Source organism: Camelus bactrianus, chromosome 1 (genome assembly GCF_048773025.1).
Source record: "Camelus bactrianus isolate YW-2024 breed Bactrian camel chromosome 1, ASM4877302v1, whole genome shotgun sequence".
In the NCBI taxonomy this organism is placed as follows: domain Eukaryota; kingdom Metazoa; phylum Chordata; class Mammalia; order Artiodactyla; family Camelidae; genus Camelus; species Camelus bactrianus.
This window is the reverse complement of record NC_133539.1, coordinates 94,190,784-94,205,302: the sequence shown is the minus strand read 5'-3', so window position 1 is coordinate 94,205,302 and position 14,519 is coordinate 94,190,784. Positions and strand designations below refer to the sequence as shown.

The window sequence follows — 14,519 nt, the reverse complement described above, 5'->3', positions numbered from 1 at the left end:
CACTTAAAAATTAGCCTAAGTATTATTCCAGACACGTAATTGGTGATAAATGCAAATTTGTTTAGTAAATGTAGCAATAATTGGTATCTCACCTCTGACACCCTGTATCATACCACTGAATATTTTAATAGTTCAATATGTCACTGGTGGAAGTGGGTGAAAGTGGCCAAAAGGTGCAAACTTCCAGTTAAAGAAAAATAAGTTCTGGGATGTGATGCCCAGCATGGTGATCACAGTTAACAACACTGTATTGTACATTCGAAAATAGCAAAGAAAGCAGATGATAAAAGTTCTCATCACAAAAAAAAAGTTTTGTAAACATGCCAGGTGATGGATGTTAACTGAACTTATTGTGGTAATGATTTCACAACATACATATACCAAATCATTGTTGTACATCTTAAACTACTGCCATGTTGTATGTCAACTATATCAATAAAACTAGGAAGAAATGAAAATTTTTTAATTAGAAAATAAAATAAAAAATATATACCATCAGAATATACCGGCATAATATATCAATCCTAATTGTTCAATATACGGTATTTCTCCAAGTCTAAGAAGCAGTTTGTCTCACATTGTAACATTTCTGAAACTGGAATGTGTCTTACTATTAAAGAAATAGCCACTGGCCAAGGAGCAATCAAGATATAGTAGGCATTGCCTCTGCTTTTGTGAACATGGTTTTAACTGTTCAAATTGTCATCAGTTCACAGAGTTCTATACGATTTAAAACTATATGTGTCAAAGCCATATGGTAAGAAATACAGTTGAAGGCAGGAGAAATTGCCAGATGTGTCAGATTAGATGAAAGAAATTCCAAAGCAACAAGAGACTGAACCAATTCATGCATCACACGAGACCATAGTGAAGGCATGAAACTTCCTTCTGGCCATAATAGAGAGGCTGTGTAGGTTGTAGTGATGTATGATTAAGTTGAACAAGAAAACTATGCTTTTAGTTGAAGAGGGTTATACCAGCATCAAACTTGTAGAATGCGTGTCTGGCTGGGAAGCAAATCCCAGAGACAAGGCTAGGGAATGCCATGCTACCCATGAGCCTGTGGGGGAGAAATGCACACCTTGATGCTCTGTGCAAAAAGGGATTCAGAAGAATTAGACTTTGTAGAATTTGTAGAATCTAAAAGTCTACATAATTTGTAGAAATACTTTAATAATTTTTAAACTTCTTTTGCTTGTATTTTCCTTTTCTATATATACACATTACTGAAAAATCTATATTGAAGTCTTTTAAAAAGCACCATTTTAATAAGTATTGAAAAAATCGTGTATGATAACACATTGTGTCATGGTTTAATTGGCAGCCTTCTTTCTTTCTTGTTGGTACATACAAAGATGTCCTAGGTTTGAACAGATAGTATAAATTGAATGGCAGCTAAAATGGGCAGCAAGTCTGAATTTCCAAGCTTCCCTTACTGAAGGAACAGAGCATGGTGTTTTGTCGCTGTTGTTTTGGTGGGTATTTTTTTGTTGCTTAGGAATGTGATAGGAAGATGTTCACAATCATTAGATACACTTGTTTGCAGAACTAGTATAATTTGAAAAGAAGCTAGCTTCTCACACCACCATTCACAACTTATTAACATGTTTCACAGTTTGCATTCTGAATTAGGTGACACTTCATTTGTCCTTAGCTAAGCACTTTAAAAATTAATTATATTTTCCAATATAAAAGTAGTGTGTTCGTATGGGAAATATCCTATATTAAAAAGTGGGTAGGTATGAGTATGGAATCAGCCATATTTCTTTGAACCAAACTATTTGGAAAATTTCATTTTTTAGAAAAATTTCCCTCCTCCACGCTGGCTGTATGTATCCCTCCGGAAATACTCTAGGCGTAAACAAGCAAATCTGTCAGTCTACAAGATATTTTAAGCAGGGGAGCAGGGCATCGGATCTGTGTTTTAAGACCACGCGAATGCTGAGAGGCACCTGGGTTTCTGCGCTCAGAGCTACGCGCTCCAGTTCACGCATTTCACAAACCCTCGTCTGCCAGGCTTTCTGGTTTCTACAGGGGAGATCCCCCGGGGGCCCAGAGTTTCGTAAATTACGTCTGGGCAGAGCTCCCACGCTGGTTCCCACGATGTACTCCCGGCAACGACTCTGTGCGCCGGCGGCTCCAACGCCGCCCCCAGCCCACAGCTCGCGGCCCGGAAGCCGGGAGTTCGGCACCCAGCCCAGGTGTGCCGGTATGTTCAACAGGGACTGAGGCGGGAAAGCTGCAGCTCCCGGATGACTGCGATAGAGGCGGGCCCGGGCGTGGCCAAGGCTAAGGGCGGAGTCAAGATTGGGGGCGGAGCCGACGCCTCAGTCCGCTGCAGAGCTCTCCAGAGCTCCCGCCGCGGCGATTCGATCCCGGACCCGGGCCACCCACGGGGAGGTGGGCGCTCTTTAGCCCTGGGCTCTGAAAAGCCCTGAAGGTAAATCCGCCTGGGAGCTGGGCAGCTAGAGCTCTAGGGGATCAACGATCGGGGTGGGCGGCTGGATGGCGGCGGAGGGGAGCGTCCTGCGGCGAGTTTCCCAAGAAAGCTGAACTCGTCCCAAGTTTCTTGTGCATCGGTTTCCACCCGGTGAATTGGTGGCGGTCTCTTTCCGTGCGGGTGGTCTTTAGGCGCGGGAGAGACGCTAAGGGGATTGGATTTATCCGCCTGAGCGCAGCCAGATTTTGTCTGGGACAGTTGCGTGCGGCGAGCACAGTTTTTGCCTAAGAAAGGGCCGGTAAGTGACACGCAGTTGTGTCTCGCGTCCCAGGCGGGTGATCCCCGGGCTCAGAGGACGCGCGTCTGCAAGGCGCGCCTGGAGGCAAAGTTCCATGACTTCTTTCCTCTTTAGGCAAGACTGACTGGATGCTGTATCCTCCGGGGCTGACCCCCGAGGCTCTACTATGGACGGCGAGAGCGAAGTGGATTTTTCCAGCAACAGTTTAACCCCTTTGTGGCGAAGGCGGTCAACCCCTCAGCCCCAGCTGCTGGGCCGAAGCAAGCCGCGGCCCCAGTCCTACCAGAGCCCCAGCGGGTTGCTGATCACGGATTTCCCGGTGGAGGATCTAGGGACGCTCCCCGCGGCGCAGACTCCTGCCCAGGTGCCCACTGCCTCCGACGGCAGGACGGTCCAGAGAAGCCCACTGCTTCTGTGCGCCCACCGAGGGGCAATAACCAATGGGAGGACCGTCTCCCCGGAATACAGAGCTGTCTCTCCTCGGCTCCGACGGCCTAAGTCACCCCAGGTCCCCAAAGCGGCGTCGGGTGGCTCCCCCAAATCTACAGCCAACGGCACGGTGACCTCGCCTGCGCCGCAGCTGCTGCACCCACTGCGGACTCAAGCGCCCGCCCCCTGCAGCCCCGAGGGGAACACAGCCGGATTCCCCGCCAGCCCCCTGCCTTCGCCTACTACAAATGGGCTTACCCCTTACATTGCCTCCTCAGGCGCCCGTTCGCTTCCCGGCCAGATGGCTAAGGACCCTGAGCGGGAACCCTCAAGACTTTCTCCTGTGCCCCAGAACAGGTCTTTGGAACAAAAACTACTCCTCCAAAGGCTGCCCTCACAGGAGAACGAGCTCCCGGAGAATCCTTCAGTGGTTTTGAGCACAAACAGCCCCGCCGCCCTCAAAGTGGGGAAGCAGCAGATCATTCCGAAGAGCCTGGCCTCGGAGATTAAAATAAGTAAATCCAACAGTCAGAACGTGGAGCCTCACAAGAGGCTGCTCAAGGTGCGCAGCATGGTGGAGGGTCTTGGAGCGCCCCTGGGCCCCGCAGAGGACGAGGGCGAGGCGGAGAACGATGTGGACAGCCCGGGGTCTCTGCGGAGAGGTTTGCGGTCCACGTCGTATCGCAGGGCAGTGGTCAGTGGCGTTGATTTTGACAGTCCTACCACCTCGACGAAGAAGAACAGAATGTCCCAGCCTGTTCTGAAAGCAGTGATGGAAGACAAGGAGAAGTTTTCCAGCCTGGGGAGGATAAAGGTAAGAGTGGGCAAGAGTGTTGCCAAGTCACTCTCTAAGCTGGGCATTCACTAAGCCGCAAATGAAGGTGTTGGGGGTGGGGAGGAGGGGCATAAAGGAAACCCGAAGTTATTGTTCTTTTTAAATTATATTGTTTGGGAGGGAGGGTATAGCTCAAGTGGTAGAGTGCGTGCTTAGCATGCACAAGGTGTAGGCTCAATCCCCAGTACCGCCTCTAAAAATAAATAAATAAACCTAATTATACCCCTCCCCCCAAAACAACCCTATAAATTATATTGTTTGGTCATCAGAGCCGTGCACATTTCTCTTGGCCATTGTGTTGCTGGCAGGGAGGAGCTTTATGGGAGGATCTGAAACCCTTATCACTGTTTAAACTTTCTAAGGTGGGGCAAAATGTGGGGGACAAAGGGGGAAAAACACAGCAAATTAAGTATTGGCTGAGTAAGTCCTGAACACTTTTAATACAGGTAGTTGAAAAGGGAGTGATGGGCAGGCAGGGTTCTGCCCTCTTGACTGTGGTCACCTGAGGCTTGTTTAGAAGTGTCAGCCATTGGTTGTTGCTGATTCATCACAGCTGATAAAGGAAAACACTGATTTCCTTTGAACCTATTGATTATTTATGTTAAGTGTTTAATTACTGAATTTCTTTCAGTGGTGATCACGTACTATATACCATTCAGCTAAAGGGTAAATTTCAAGTCAATTGATGGAATCACAAAAGACGCAAATAATTTGTCATATTTGTGGTTGCTCATTTCTGTCACCACTGCTTAGTATCTTATTCCTATTTTGTGGCTACTTAATCCTTGAGTACATTTAACAAGTTGGTAGCTCAAAACTTCAGGTTTGAGTGAACGATGGGGTGTTGCTCCCAGATAAAGGCCTAGGAGCTGACATGGTTAAAATATTACCAAATACGACATAAAGAAATAGGAAAACTAGAGGAGATTTTGGAGCGTGCATGTATTACCTTTTCCAGACACAAGACAGATCTCAGCAACAGGGCAGATACTCATTTTGGCAGCCACATCTTTTCTTGATTAATTGGATAACTGGAACCAGTCTGTATAAACGTCGCATGTGTAATACACAAGCAAGCCTGTTTTATTTTAGATCCTATGGCCTTAAAGAAATTACATAACATTTTATGTGTCTTCTCCCCCACCTCCCCAACTCTGCGAGTATACCAGAGTTCCATTTAACAATGACGGTGGGTGAATCATGAGTAGTGAAGTAAGCTGGACTACTGGTCATTTGAGGATTCTCAAGCTGTCTTGACAGAGTGTAGGGGACATTGTACGTTACATTTCACCTTTTTAGTGAATTGTTAGTCATCTGAGTAAACTACTCAGGGATCATTTGCTATGTGTTTTTGGGACTCTAATGAAAGTAACAACAAAAAAAGTACTTTTTCTTAAGATAGCTGTTATTTTCTGTTTGGCTCATTCATACATAGTTTGCTTTGCTTTCCCCCCTTATTTTTTGCTTTTCTTGTTTCTTAGAAAAAAATGCTGAAAGGACAAGGAACATTTGATGGGGAAGGTAAGCACTTGATTTTCCAGACTTTTATTGCTGTTTCAATGTGGAATATCAATTATAAGTTGAAATCCAACTGAAGTAACAAAAACACAAGGGGAGAAAAATGTACAACTTCTTCCCAAATTATATAGTGCAAAGCTCTGTGCTAAGCTCAGTTTTCATCTAGTGATACCAGCAGTGAATGAAATTAATGGCATTCTTTGTAAGCAGATGACTTTGTCAGACCAGTGTTCTGGGATTTTTACTTCTTCTCTACTCTGGCTCTGTCCCGACTTCCCACAAAAAAATGGAGTAAGAGGGAGCTCTGGCTCTTCAGTTAAAAATTCTGGGAGTTTGGCATTTAGATCTTAAGTCATATTTCCTTAGACTTAATATTCTTTTCCCAGTATTTTTCTGCATTTTGATATCATTTGTGACTTCCTGTTTCTGAATCAAGTTTCAATTTAGGGGAAATCTAACTCTGGCTGACAGAAACATACTCCTCTAAGAATTTGGAACCCATGCAGTATTTTTGTGACGGATCTCAACACAAAAGCAGCTTCCACCAGGTGTTCAAACCCTAATCAGATTAGTGGACTTTGTGTAAGTAGATGTATTCACTGTCAATGTACTGGATGAGCATGAAGGGAGAAGGCCCAGCTGCAGCCCTAGTTGGGCTGGAAAAGCGTGGTGGAGGTGAGGGTAGTTACTTTCTTTCATGCTCTGAAATGCTAAGATTTTAAAGAATCATGAAGAAGGGTATGCCCCTCTGTAAGTAAATCTAACATGTAACCACCCAGAATTGTATCACCTTGGGTGATGGCAAACATTTCCCCATATAATTTCATAAAAATCAGTTCCCATTGGATCATTCAAACATGACCAATTTCTAAAAATCTACTTATTGTACCAATCTTAGAAAACTGTTCTCTATGGAGAAGAAACTCAGGTGTAGTTTTTTAGCTGATAGGAATAAATTCATCTTCCTGATTTTTATAACTGAGGAATCTGGAAGCTCTGAGAGGTTTGGTACCTTGTCCACTGTCACATAGCCAGTACTGAGACAGAGATCTGGTTCTCAGTCCAGTTTGCTTCCTCTTGTACCACATTGTGACCATGAATTGAGCAGGGTCTCTACCTAATATCAATTTTGAGAGACATTTTGCATCTTTTAGAATTTGATGTTGATTTGGAGACTTTTGCCTCAAAGGGTTAAAAATGTTAAGCTTTTTTTTTTTTTTTTTTTAAGTCAGGGGACAGACCTTCATTATGGCTAGTTTTAAGTTGTTTCCTTTTATAAGGAGCTGTTTCTGTGCACCCTCTCTTCTCAAAAATGATGACCTAGAAATTCTTTTTCACATATATGTGCATGAGGAATGCAGGATTCTTACAGTTAATGACTGAGAAGAATGTAACTCAGAAAGCTGTGTGGTAGACAGGTGAGAACCTATGATATTGGAACCAGAAATCTGGGTTCCTATTCTACTGCTTCTACTCACCAGTTGAGTGATGTTGAGCAAGCATCTTAACTTCACTGAGCCTCAGGTTCATCCTGGGTAAAATGAAGCTGATAATACTATTGCCCACATTTATTTGAGAATGAATGAGACATCATATCAACAATGGATGTGTATATTTTGTGCTAAACACTGAGTACTTTGAAGGCCACTACAGAGATGGGGGACACTCAGTCTGTACCCTCAGAATCTGCTTTGCACGTGCTGAGCAATCAGAGAACAGTGAGATCCGGCACAGACTGCGGTGTTACTTAGTGATCATGCATGCATGCAGTGCATGGAGTAGTTGATGAGAGATGAGGCAGATGTTTGCTGGCTTCAGTAGATGGGAAAAGCGTTTCGAACTTACTATGTCCCAAACCAAATTCACAGTCTTTCCACTAAAGCTGAATCTCTTCTGGAGTTCTCTTTTTCCACTTTTCAGTTATGGTACTTAGCTAAGAAACGTCCTTCCCACCATATCCAGTCTGACCCGTATCCAGTCCATCCCCAGTCCTTTCTAAGTCTCATAGCCCAAGTCTCCATTGTCTTTCATTGACCACTTCAGTAGCATCCTAACTAGTCCCCTAAGTTGTTAATGTTTTTCTCTTCCAATCTAATAAAGTCTTTCCTTTCAGTGGATTCCCATTACAATCAGGATAAAATATAATCTTTACAATATGAAAGGACCTCAGTCCTGTGTACAGAATATTCAGGATAAAATCCAGTTCTTTACCACTGCTTGCAAAGCTCTGCTTGACTTGGACTGTCTGGCTCTTCTCCCTAAACTTACCCTGCACCCTTTGACCACTAGACACCCATGCTCCAGTACGTGACCTTCCTTTATTCCTCTAGGGTAATATATTTCCTCCTGCTGCAGGGCTTTTTTGCATGGGCTTTCTTTTTTTTTTTAGCTCTGTAATTTCTCAGCTTTCAAATCTTAAGATTTTTCCTCTCTGATCCCCCAGACTAGATCGTATCCTTCTGACAGTCAGTTCTCAGAGCACCTGTATATAAATCTCTCGGTGTGTAGGTATGTATTTGTGCAAGATCACTGTGTCCTCAACCCTACAGTGACATGCCTTCGCACTTGGAGTAAAAACCAAAGTCTTTTCAGTGGCATTGAGACAAGACCATGCATGGTCTGTCCTCTCTTTATCACCCACCGCTATCTCCTGTACTCTCTCCCCTCCCTTAACCTGTTCCAGCCACACCGGCTTCCTTGCTGATCTTGTTCATGTGGATGCACCAAGCAGACTCCTGCCCCAGGGCCTTTGTATTTGCTGTTCTCTACGGTGGGATGTTCATTTTTTTTTTTTCTAGGGGATTTTACTGGCTTATTTGTTTATTTTATTGCAGTATAGTTGGTCTAAAATGTTGTGTTAATTTCTGGTGTACAGCATAATGATTCGGTTGTATACATGTATTCCTTTTCATATTTTTCATTACAGGCTATTACAAGATATTGAATATGGTTCCCTGTGCTGTAAAGAGGATGAGATGTTCTTTCCCCAGCTGGAAAAGTGGCTCACTTTCTCACCTGTTATTTGCTTAAATGTCGCCTTAGTGAGGCTTTCCTAAACCACCCTATTTAAAATTTACATACCCTCCTCCTTTCCCTGTTTTATTTTTGTTCTATGCTACTTATCAGCATCTAATGTATTATAAAAGTTACTTGTTTATTGTCATTCTCTCATCACTCTGGTGTCAGCTCCATGAAGAATGAGATTTTTACCTTTTTTATTCTCTTTGTATCCCCAGTGCCTAGCAGTTGTAAATGCCTAGCAGGCATTTTCTAAATAGCAGTTGAGTGAATAAATGAATGAATGACTTTGACTATTTTTCTCAGTAAATTTTTAGCTCAGAGGAGTGCAAGAAGTAGCTTTTCTTTTCCATTTACTCGAGCCCTTCTCACATTGTAGATGTACAATAAATGTTTGTTAAATAGATAAATAATAGGGTGTACATTCAACTTGACCTAAAAAGCAATGATGTAACAGGCATGACCATTCGTCTGTGGGTGGTGGACAGAGATGTGGAAACTTTGCTTCAGTTGGCATTTCATGTGTGGGAACCCCCCTTCCCCTGCAGGTGAATTGGGGACAGAGCTGTGAGAGTGAGAAAATCACTTTTTGGTAATGACCCTTCAGTGACAAAATCCACTTGTCTCTTGTTTATTAAACTGGAGACCAAACATTGTATAGAGAGGGATGTTTATTTAGAACAAGTAGCATCGTGATAGGGAGCAATTAGTGACATGCAGGGTTTGGTTTTCTTGCAGAAAACGCTGTCCTGTATCAGAACTACAAAGAAAAGGCCCTTGACATTGACTCTGATGAAGAGTCGGAGCCCAAAGAACAGAAATCGGATGAAAGAATCGTGATTCACCATAAGCCGCTGAGATCTACGTGGAGTCAGCTCTCAGCGGTGAGTGTATATCTTCTTTTCTATCTGTGGACGTGAGAAAACTAGGTTGTGAAAATTATGCCTGGATGTGATCTTAATTTTTTCTATCAATGATCCCATAACTCTAAGGAGAAAGACCCTTCTCTTGAGATTGTAAAATAATTCTTGAAACTCTGCTGGCACTGGTGAGAACATGCGCTTTGACAGTTCTGATCAGGAAGAGTTACCAGGTTTTTATAAAATAAGGAGCCTTGAGACTGATGATGTCTTATGGACTCTGGAAACTTCCTACTCAGTATCTTTTTTTGTTTTCTGTATAGTGTATATGTAGTGGTAACTTACTATATCCTGAACTTTATCATAATTTTGGTTATATGTACACGTGTGTGTATGTGTTTATATGTACCTGTGCACAACAGGGAACTTATTATAGTTCTTCCTTGGAAATTTCTTTTGATGTAGACATATCTGTATATTCTCGAAGATGGTTAATGAATGGCATTCTGTTCTGCCTCCCTGTGTGCGTCGTTTCTGTGCTAGTGTCTGACACTTATTTTTTGTTGATGAGTACTTTCTCCTCTCTGCATCAAACATCTTCTGTTTTTAGCCATAATTTCTTTTCCCCGTGGCTTAACAGTGTCACAGTGTGATGCTTAGTTTACTGGATGTGAGTTTGGGTACAGCATTTGTGGGCATCTGATGCATTATCACGTGGAAAGGAATTCCCGTGGCAGGCTTGGGGGAGTGGGAGCATTGTATCAGAAACCAGCCAGGGCACCTCGGTGAGTCCTTGGGCAGTGTGGGAACAGAAGTGGTTCCCTCTTAAGCTGAAGTGAGCATTGTTCAGAGTCAGGAATCTCAGGTATTAAGGGAACCCACCAATGTAAGGAAAGAAGTTGTCTAAGTTGCAGCTCACGAACTTGACCATGGAAGTGGGTGTGTGTTGATGTTGGGAATGATGTCTGGCTTAGACTCTTCCTCTCCTCTTCTGCCCTGTATTGGAATCCAGAATTCTAGAAGCCAAGCCCTTTCTTCCTGTCTTCCTCCCACCCCCTGATTTTGTGCAAAGGAGAAGTTATGCATTTCCAGTACCCCCCAAGGTGTGGCACCCTTCATGTTATGCCACAGATTAAAATGCCTGCAGGGGCAGGGCACGTAGTGTTAAAAGTGATGCCAGTGAGTGTGGGTGATGGGGAAGTGGGGACTGGGGTGCACAGGCCTGGTTTATTAACTTGAGCAGCTGCCACTTAGCTCAGACCAGCCCAGTGTTGCCAGATGTTCTGATAGTGAGAAAAGAGCGTACAGAAGTACAGACTTTTGCTAATATCATCCTAATTCAAGTTTTAAAAAATGTTGTGTGACATTTAACTATGGGCCAGACTTGGCCTCTCTTCTAACAGTTGGCAACTTCTGTGATACTTCTATGAATTTCACACATGGTGGGGATGGTACCATCTCTTCACAGAACTGGCATATTGGTAGCCTTATTCCCTAATCTAGGGATCTTGTGATGTTACACACCAAAGCAGATACTTGGAAAAACTGGCAGAGGCCAACGGTGGCTCTGGGGTTGGTATGGACCATTTGGTAGATGATCCTCGAGAAGAAAACTGTGGCGTTTTTGAGTTCTTTCTCTGTGGAAGCAGCTGCATTTGTTAGCACAGAACTCAATCCTGCTGTTCTCTGAATGCTAACTTCTGTGTCACTCACAGTCTCTTCCAACTCAGCTTTAGTACCAGAAACCAGGCTGCCATGTGTACGCCTCCTGGAGTTTGGCTTTCCTTTAGATTAAAATAATACTCCATATCCTTCAGTACAACTTCAAATACAGGCGTACGTTTTTTTTGGCAAGGGATCAACATACCGATGTGCCTCTTGTTCACACGATGGATATCAGAAGACTATCCAGCGATTAAATGTAAACCTGTAAAGTGGGTTGTCACTGCAGCATGTGTTATCTCGGATTTGAGTGTTCCCAGGAGGCTTGTGTGTATTTATTGTGTTGCTTGGCAATTACGGTAAATCAATGTGGCGTGATTGGACTTTGCCACTTCATCTCACTTGGGCACCAGCTTGCATTTTCTTTGTGCTTTTTGTGTCCCTGCCTCGCTTTTAAAGCATTTTAATTTTTTATTATAAAGTACTTCGAACATGTGGAAAAATTCTAACATAAGTTTGGGTAGTAGATTTCCAGGTACCTGCCACCCAGCTTGAACAAATGTTAACGTTTTAACGTTATCGACCGGCGTCTGTTTTTTAAGTCAGGTCCGGTTAACCACTTTACTTTCCAGTCCTTTTCTCCTTTCTGCCTCCCTGCGGGGAATCACCTTCCTGAAGTTCTTGTCTGTCCCTTCCGCGTGAGTTTTCTTTTAATCACTGCCTTCTCTCCCAGCCAAAAAATGCAAGCAGCTCTGGCTTTTAGGAAAGCTGATGTTTTAGGAGGGAAGGGCAGCCATTATTTTTTTAGAAGCCTAGCAGTTAGTAAATATCCAGGTGGCTGTTAGGACTCCAAAGAGAGAGGCGGCTTTGTGAATTATGAAAAATGTCAGGACGTTTTCCACAAGGGGTCGGCACCTCGCTCTTTCTGTCTGACCTCGTGCCCTGACCCTGCCATGAAATGGTCTGCAGTGTTTAGGGCGGGTCTTGGGAAGCTTCTTTCATATTTTTTTGCATCATTTTTCCACATTTAACTTTGAATAATACCATGTTAGTAGGGTAGTCCCCATCGAGTCTTTAATACAAAAGTCTTCTTCGAGTAAAGCCTTGGTCCCAGGAAGAGAGTAGGACAAGGGGTTTTCTGGCAAAGGGTTAAGTCTCAACTGGGCATGGACCTTGACTCTGCTGGGGAGGGGTGTGTGCGCGCATTAGCTGCTGTTGGTTGGTTCATTTTCTAAACTTTGTTGCAAACCCCTGTCTGCCTCCAGAGACGATGTACCCTTTCTTAGTTGACTGTCGGAAGCATTCAGTGTGTGGGGGACACTTCAGAAGAATTCAGTGTGTGGGGGACACTTCAGAAGAGCAGCAGTTTGCAGTCATTTCTGATTGTTGCATAAGGTCTTGAAGCCTTCAGTCTGTCTGTAATGTGTCTTGGTGTGTTTGTTGATGATGTGTCTCCTGCGGTTTCATTGGACAACCACACAAGTGACAGGTGGTTCTCCATAGACAGTGTTGGGACAGGTTTCACTGTAGTGTAGTCACCTAGGGATGAGGGAGAAAGAGCTGTGTAAGAGAGGCATTTAACTGAGCCTTGTTAGGATAGTGAAAGTTGGGGCTCCCGCTGGCTTCCCCAGTAAGATTAAAGTGGATTTGTGGTGAAGGGTTGTGTAGGCATGGTGGCGCTGCCCACAGGCTCTCCGTGCAGAGGTGGGGTGCTCTCGGGTGTCATGAGCACGACCAGGGCTCCTTAATGTCATCAGATGGTGCCTGGCTTACTCTTCCTTCAGCTGATTGTCAGAATATAGAGATGTGTTCTTCGTTGGAAATACAGGATTTCTTCATTCCGGGGAACATAACTTGATGCTACTCTTCAGGCCTTGACAGACACTTCAGGCCTTGACAGGCCTTAACATTTGAGAAATAATGGAAACGATCGTGGTTCCCAGGTTTTGGTTGGTCATAATTGGAAGGGATTTGAGGTTTCAATCTGAAGTCATTTTTGTCCTCCAGAGACAAAGGAACCTGCCACACACACACAAAGCCACATGCACAGCCACTCACCTAAAATGGCATCGTGAGGGCTAGGCCGTCAGTTCTTGGATCTCTGGGAAAAGCTTGTGGGTCTGAAGGAAATACTGACTGTGTTACTAGTGTGGGGTGGAACACGAAGCCCTGTTAGGGTGAGTGCAGGTGTGGGCAGCTGCGTCCTCCGTGCAGAGTGCACAGTGCTCTCCAGGCTCTCCCAATGCACATCCTTCAGTGGGATCCCAGAAGGACTTACAGCACTACAGAAGTTAAAAGGAAATCTTGACTGGAGTCTTTTCGCTTCTTATCATAATTGGGCCCCTCCCCCCATCACATACTATGCACTGTACTGAAAAATGACAGTTGCGAAAGCAGTGTTTGTTTTGTTAGGTTCAGTGACAGCACCAAAGCCACGCTCGCCAGCCGTGCCCTGACCCCATTTATTTGCCGTGGGGTGTGTTTGTGTAATTTCCATCACCTTGACATGCCAGGTACCTTTGACAAGGGTGTTCGGGCTCCAGAGGCGAAAACAATCATGCAGGCAAACTGTCCACTTGAATTCAACACCTAATATAGTGGATAAACACCTAATATAGCCGTCCTCTTACTGCACCCTTCCTTTGTATTGGCTGACATGTGGCTTTAGCAGTAATCTTAAATCATTTTGAATATTTCTTCAGTTAGTTCAAAAATTGTGAGCTCTTTATTCTGGAACTGGTATTTAAAATATTTTCTTCTTCGGCTTAGTGTGGCTCACTAGATTCATAGCAAGAATTGAGACTTTAGTGTCTTGAGTTCGGGACTCAGCTCCTGAGGCACTAATGGTTGGCTCTGGTGACTGTCTGGAAACGCCAAATGAGAAAGGATGATTTGAAAAATGGCCATTTTATTATAGATATAATTTCATTCAGTTGAAAATATAACATAGTTTGGAGTCTTAGCCATTCCATCTGGTGGGGCTTATTCTTTTTAGAATTTATACCACATTTATTTTGAGACATACTGTTTGCCTTCTAAAAAAAATCAGAGCTTAACAGATGTAATAAACCTGAATATCATTCTGTTTGCAGAAATGCTTAATGCATTTAGAGGTCATAGAAAATTTCATTCTTTTCTCTTACATTTTCACACTTGTCTGAATTAATTTTTAGTTGTTCAGTGACTTGCTGCTTAAAATAATCTCTTCAGTCATAGAATTTTCCGTTTACGTTTTTGCGACATAGCAGTCTCATAAAGTTTTTTTTTAACCTTAGATGGTGATTAATGCCTTTTATCATTATCTATCTTTTATGTTTAAAAAATAGAAAAAACATTCTCATTTTTCACGTCTGGCTTACTTTTAGTATTCACAGTGTAAACAGTCAGGGCTTCAGACTCATCCACACTGTTAAGCTGGATAGTAGGTCTCCTGGTGTGTTTGTGTTTTTATAAACAGAA

At 43.5% G+C, this 14,519-nt stretch overlaps 1 protein-coding gene across 2 annotated transcripts in view; it reads left to right on the top strand.

Annotated features, from left to right (window-relative positions):
• The first annotated feature begins 1,929 nt into the window (after window positions 1–1,929).
• Window positions 1,930–14,519, top strand: part of ARHGEF26 (Rho guanine nucleotide exchange factor 26) — a 117,961-nt gene continuing 105,371 nt past the window's right edge. Inside the window, exons 1-4 of one of the 2 annotated variants that reach the window (XM_010952012.3) lie at window positions 1,930–2,440; window positions 2,853–3,981; window positions 5,484–5,523; window positions 9,277–9,422. In XM_010952012.3, coding sequence (XP_010950314.1) covers window positions 2,905–3,981; window positions 5,484–5,523; window positions 9,277–9,422 — 1,263 coding nt within the window. In that variant the 5' untranslated portion in view covers window positions 1,930–2,440; window positions 2,853–2,904. The other variant, XM_010952013.3, reaches the window with a different exon arrangement.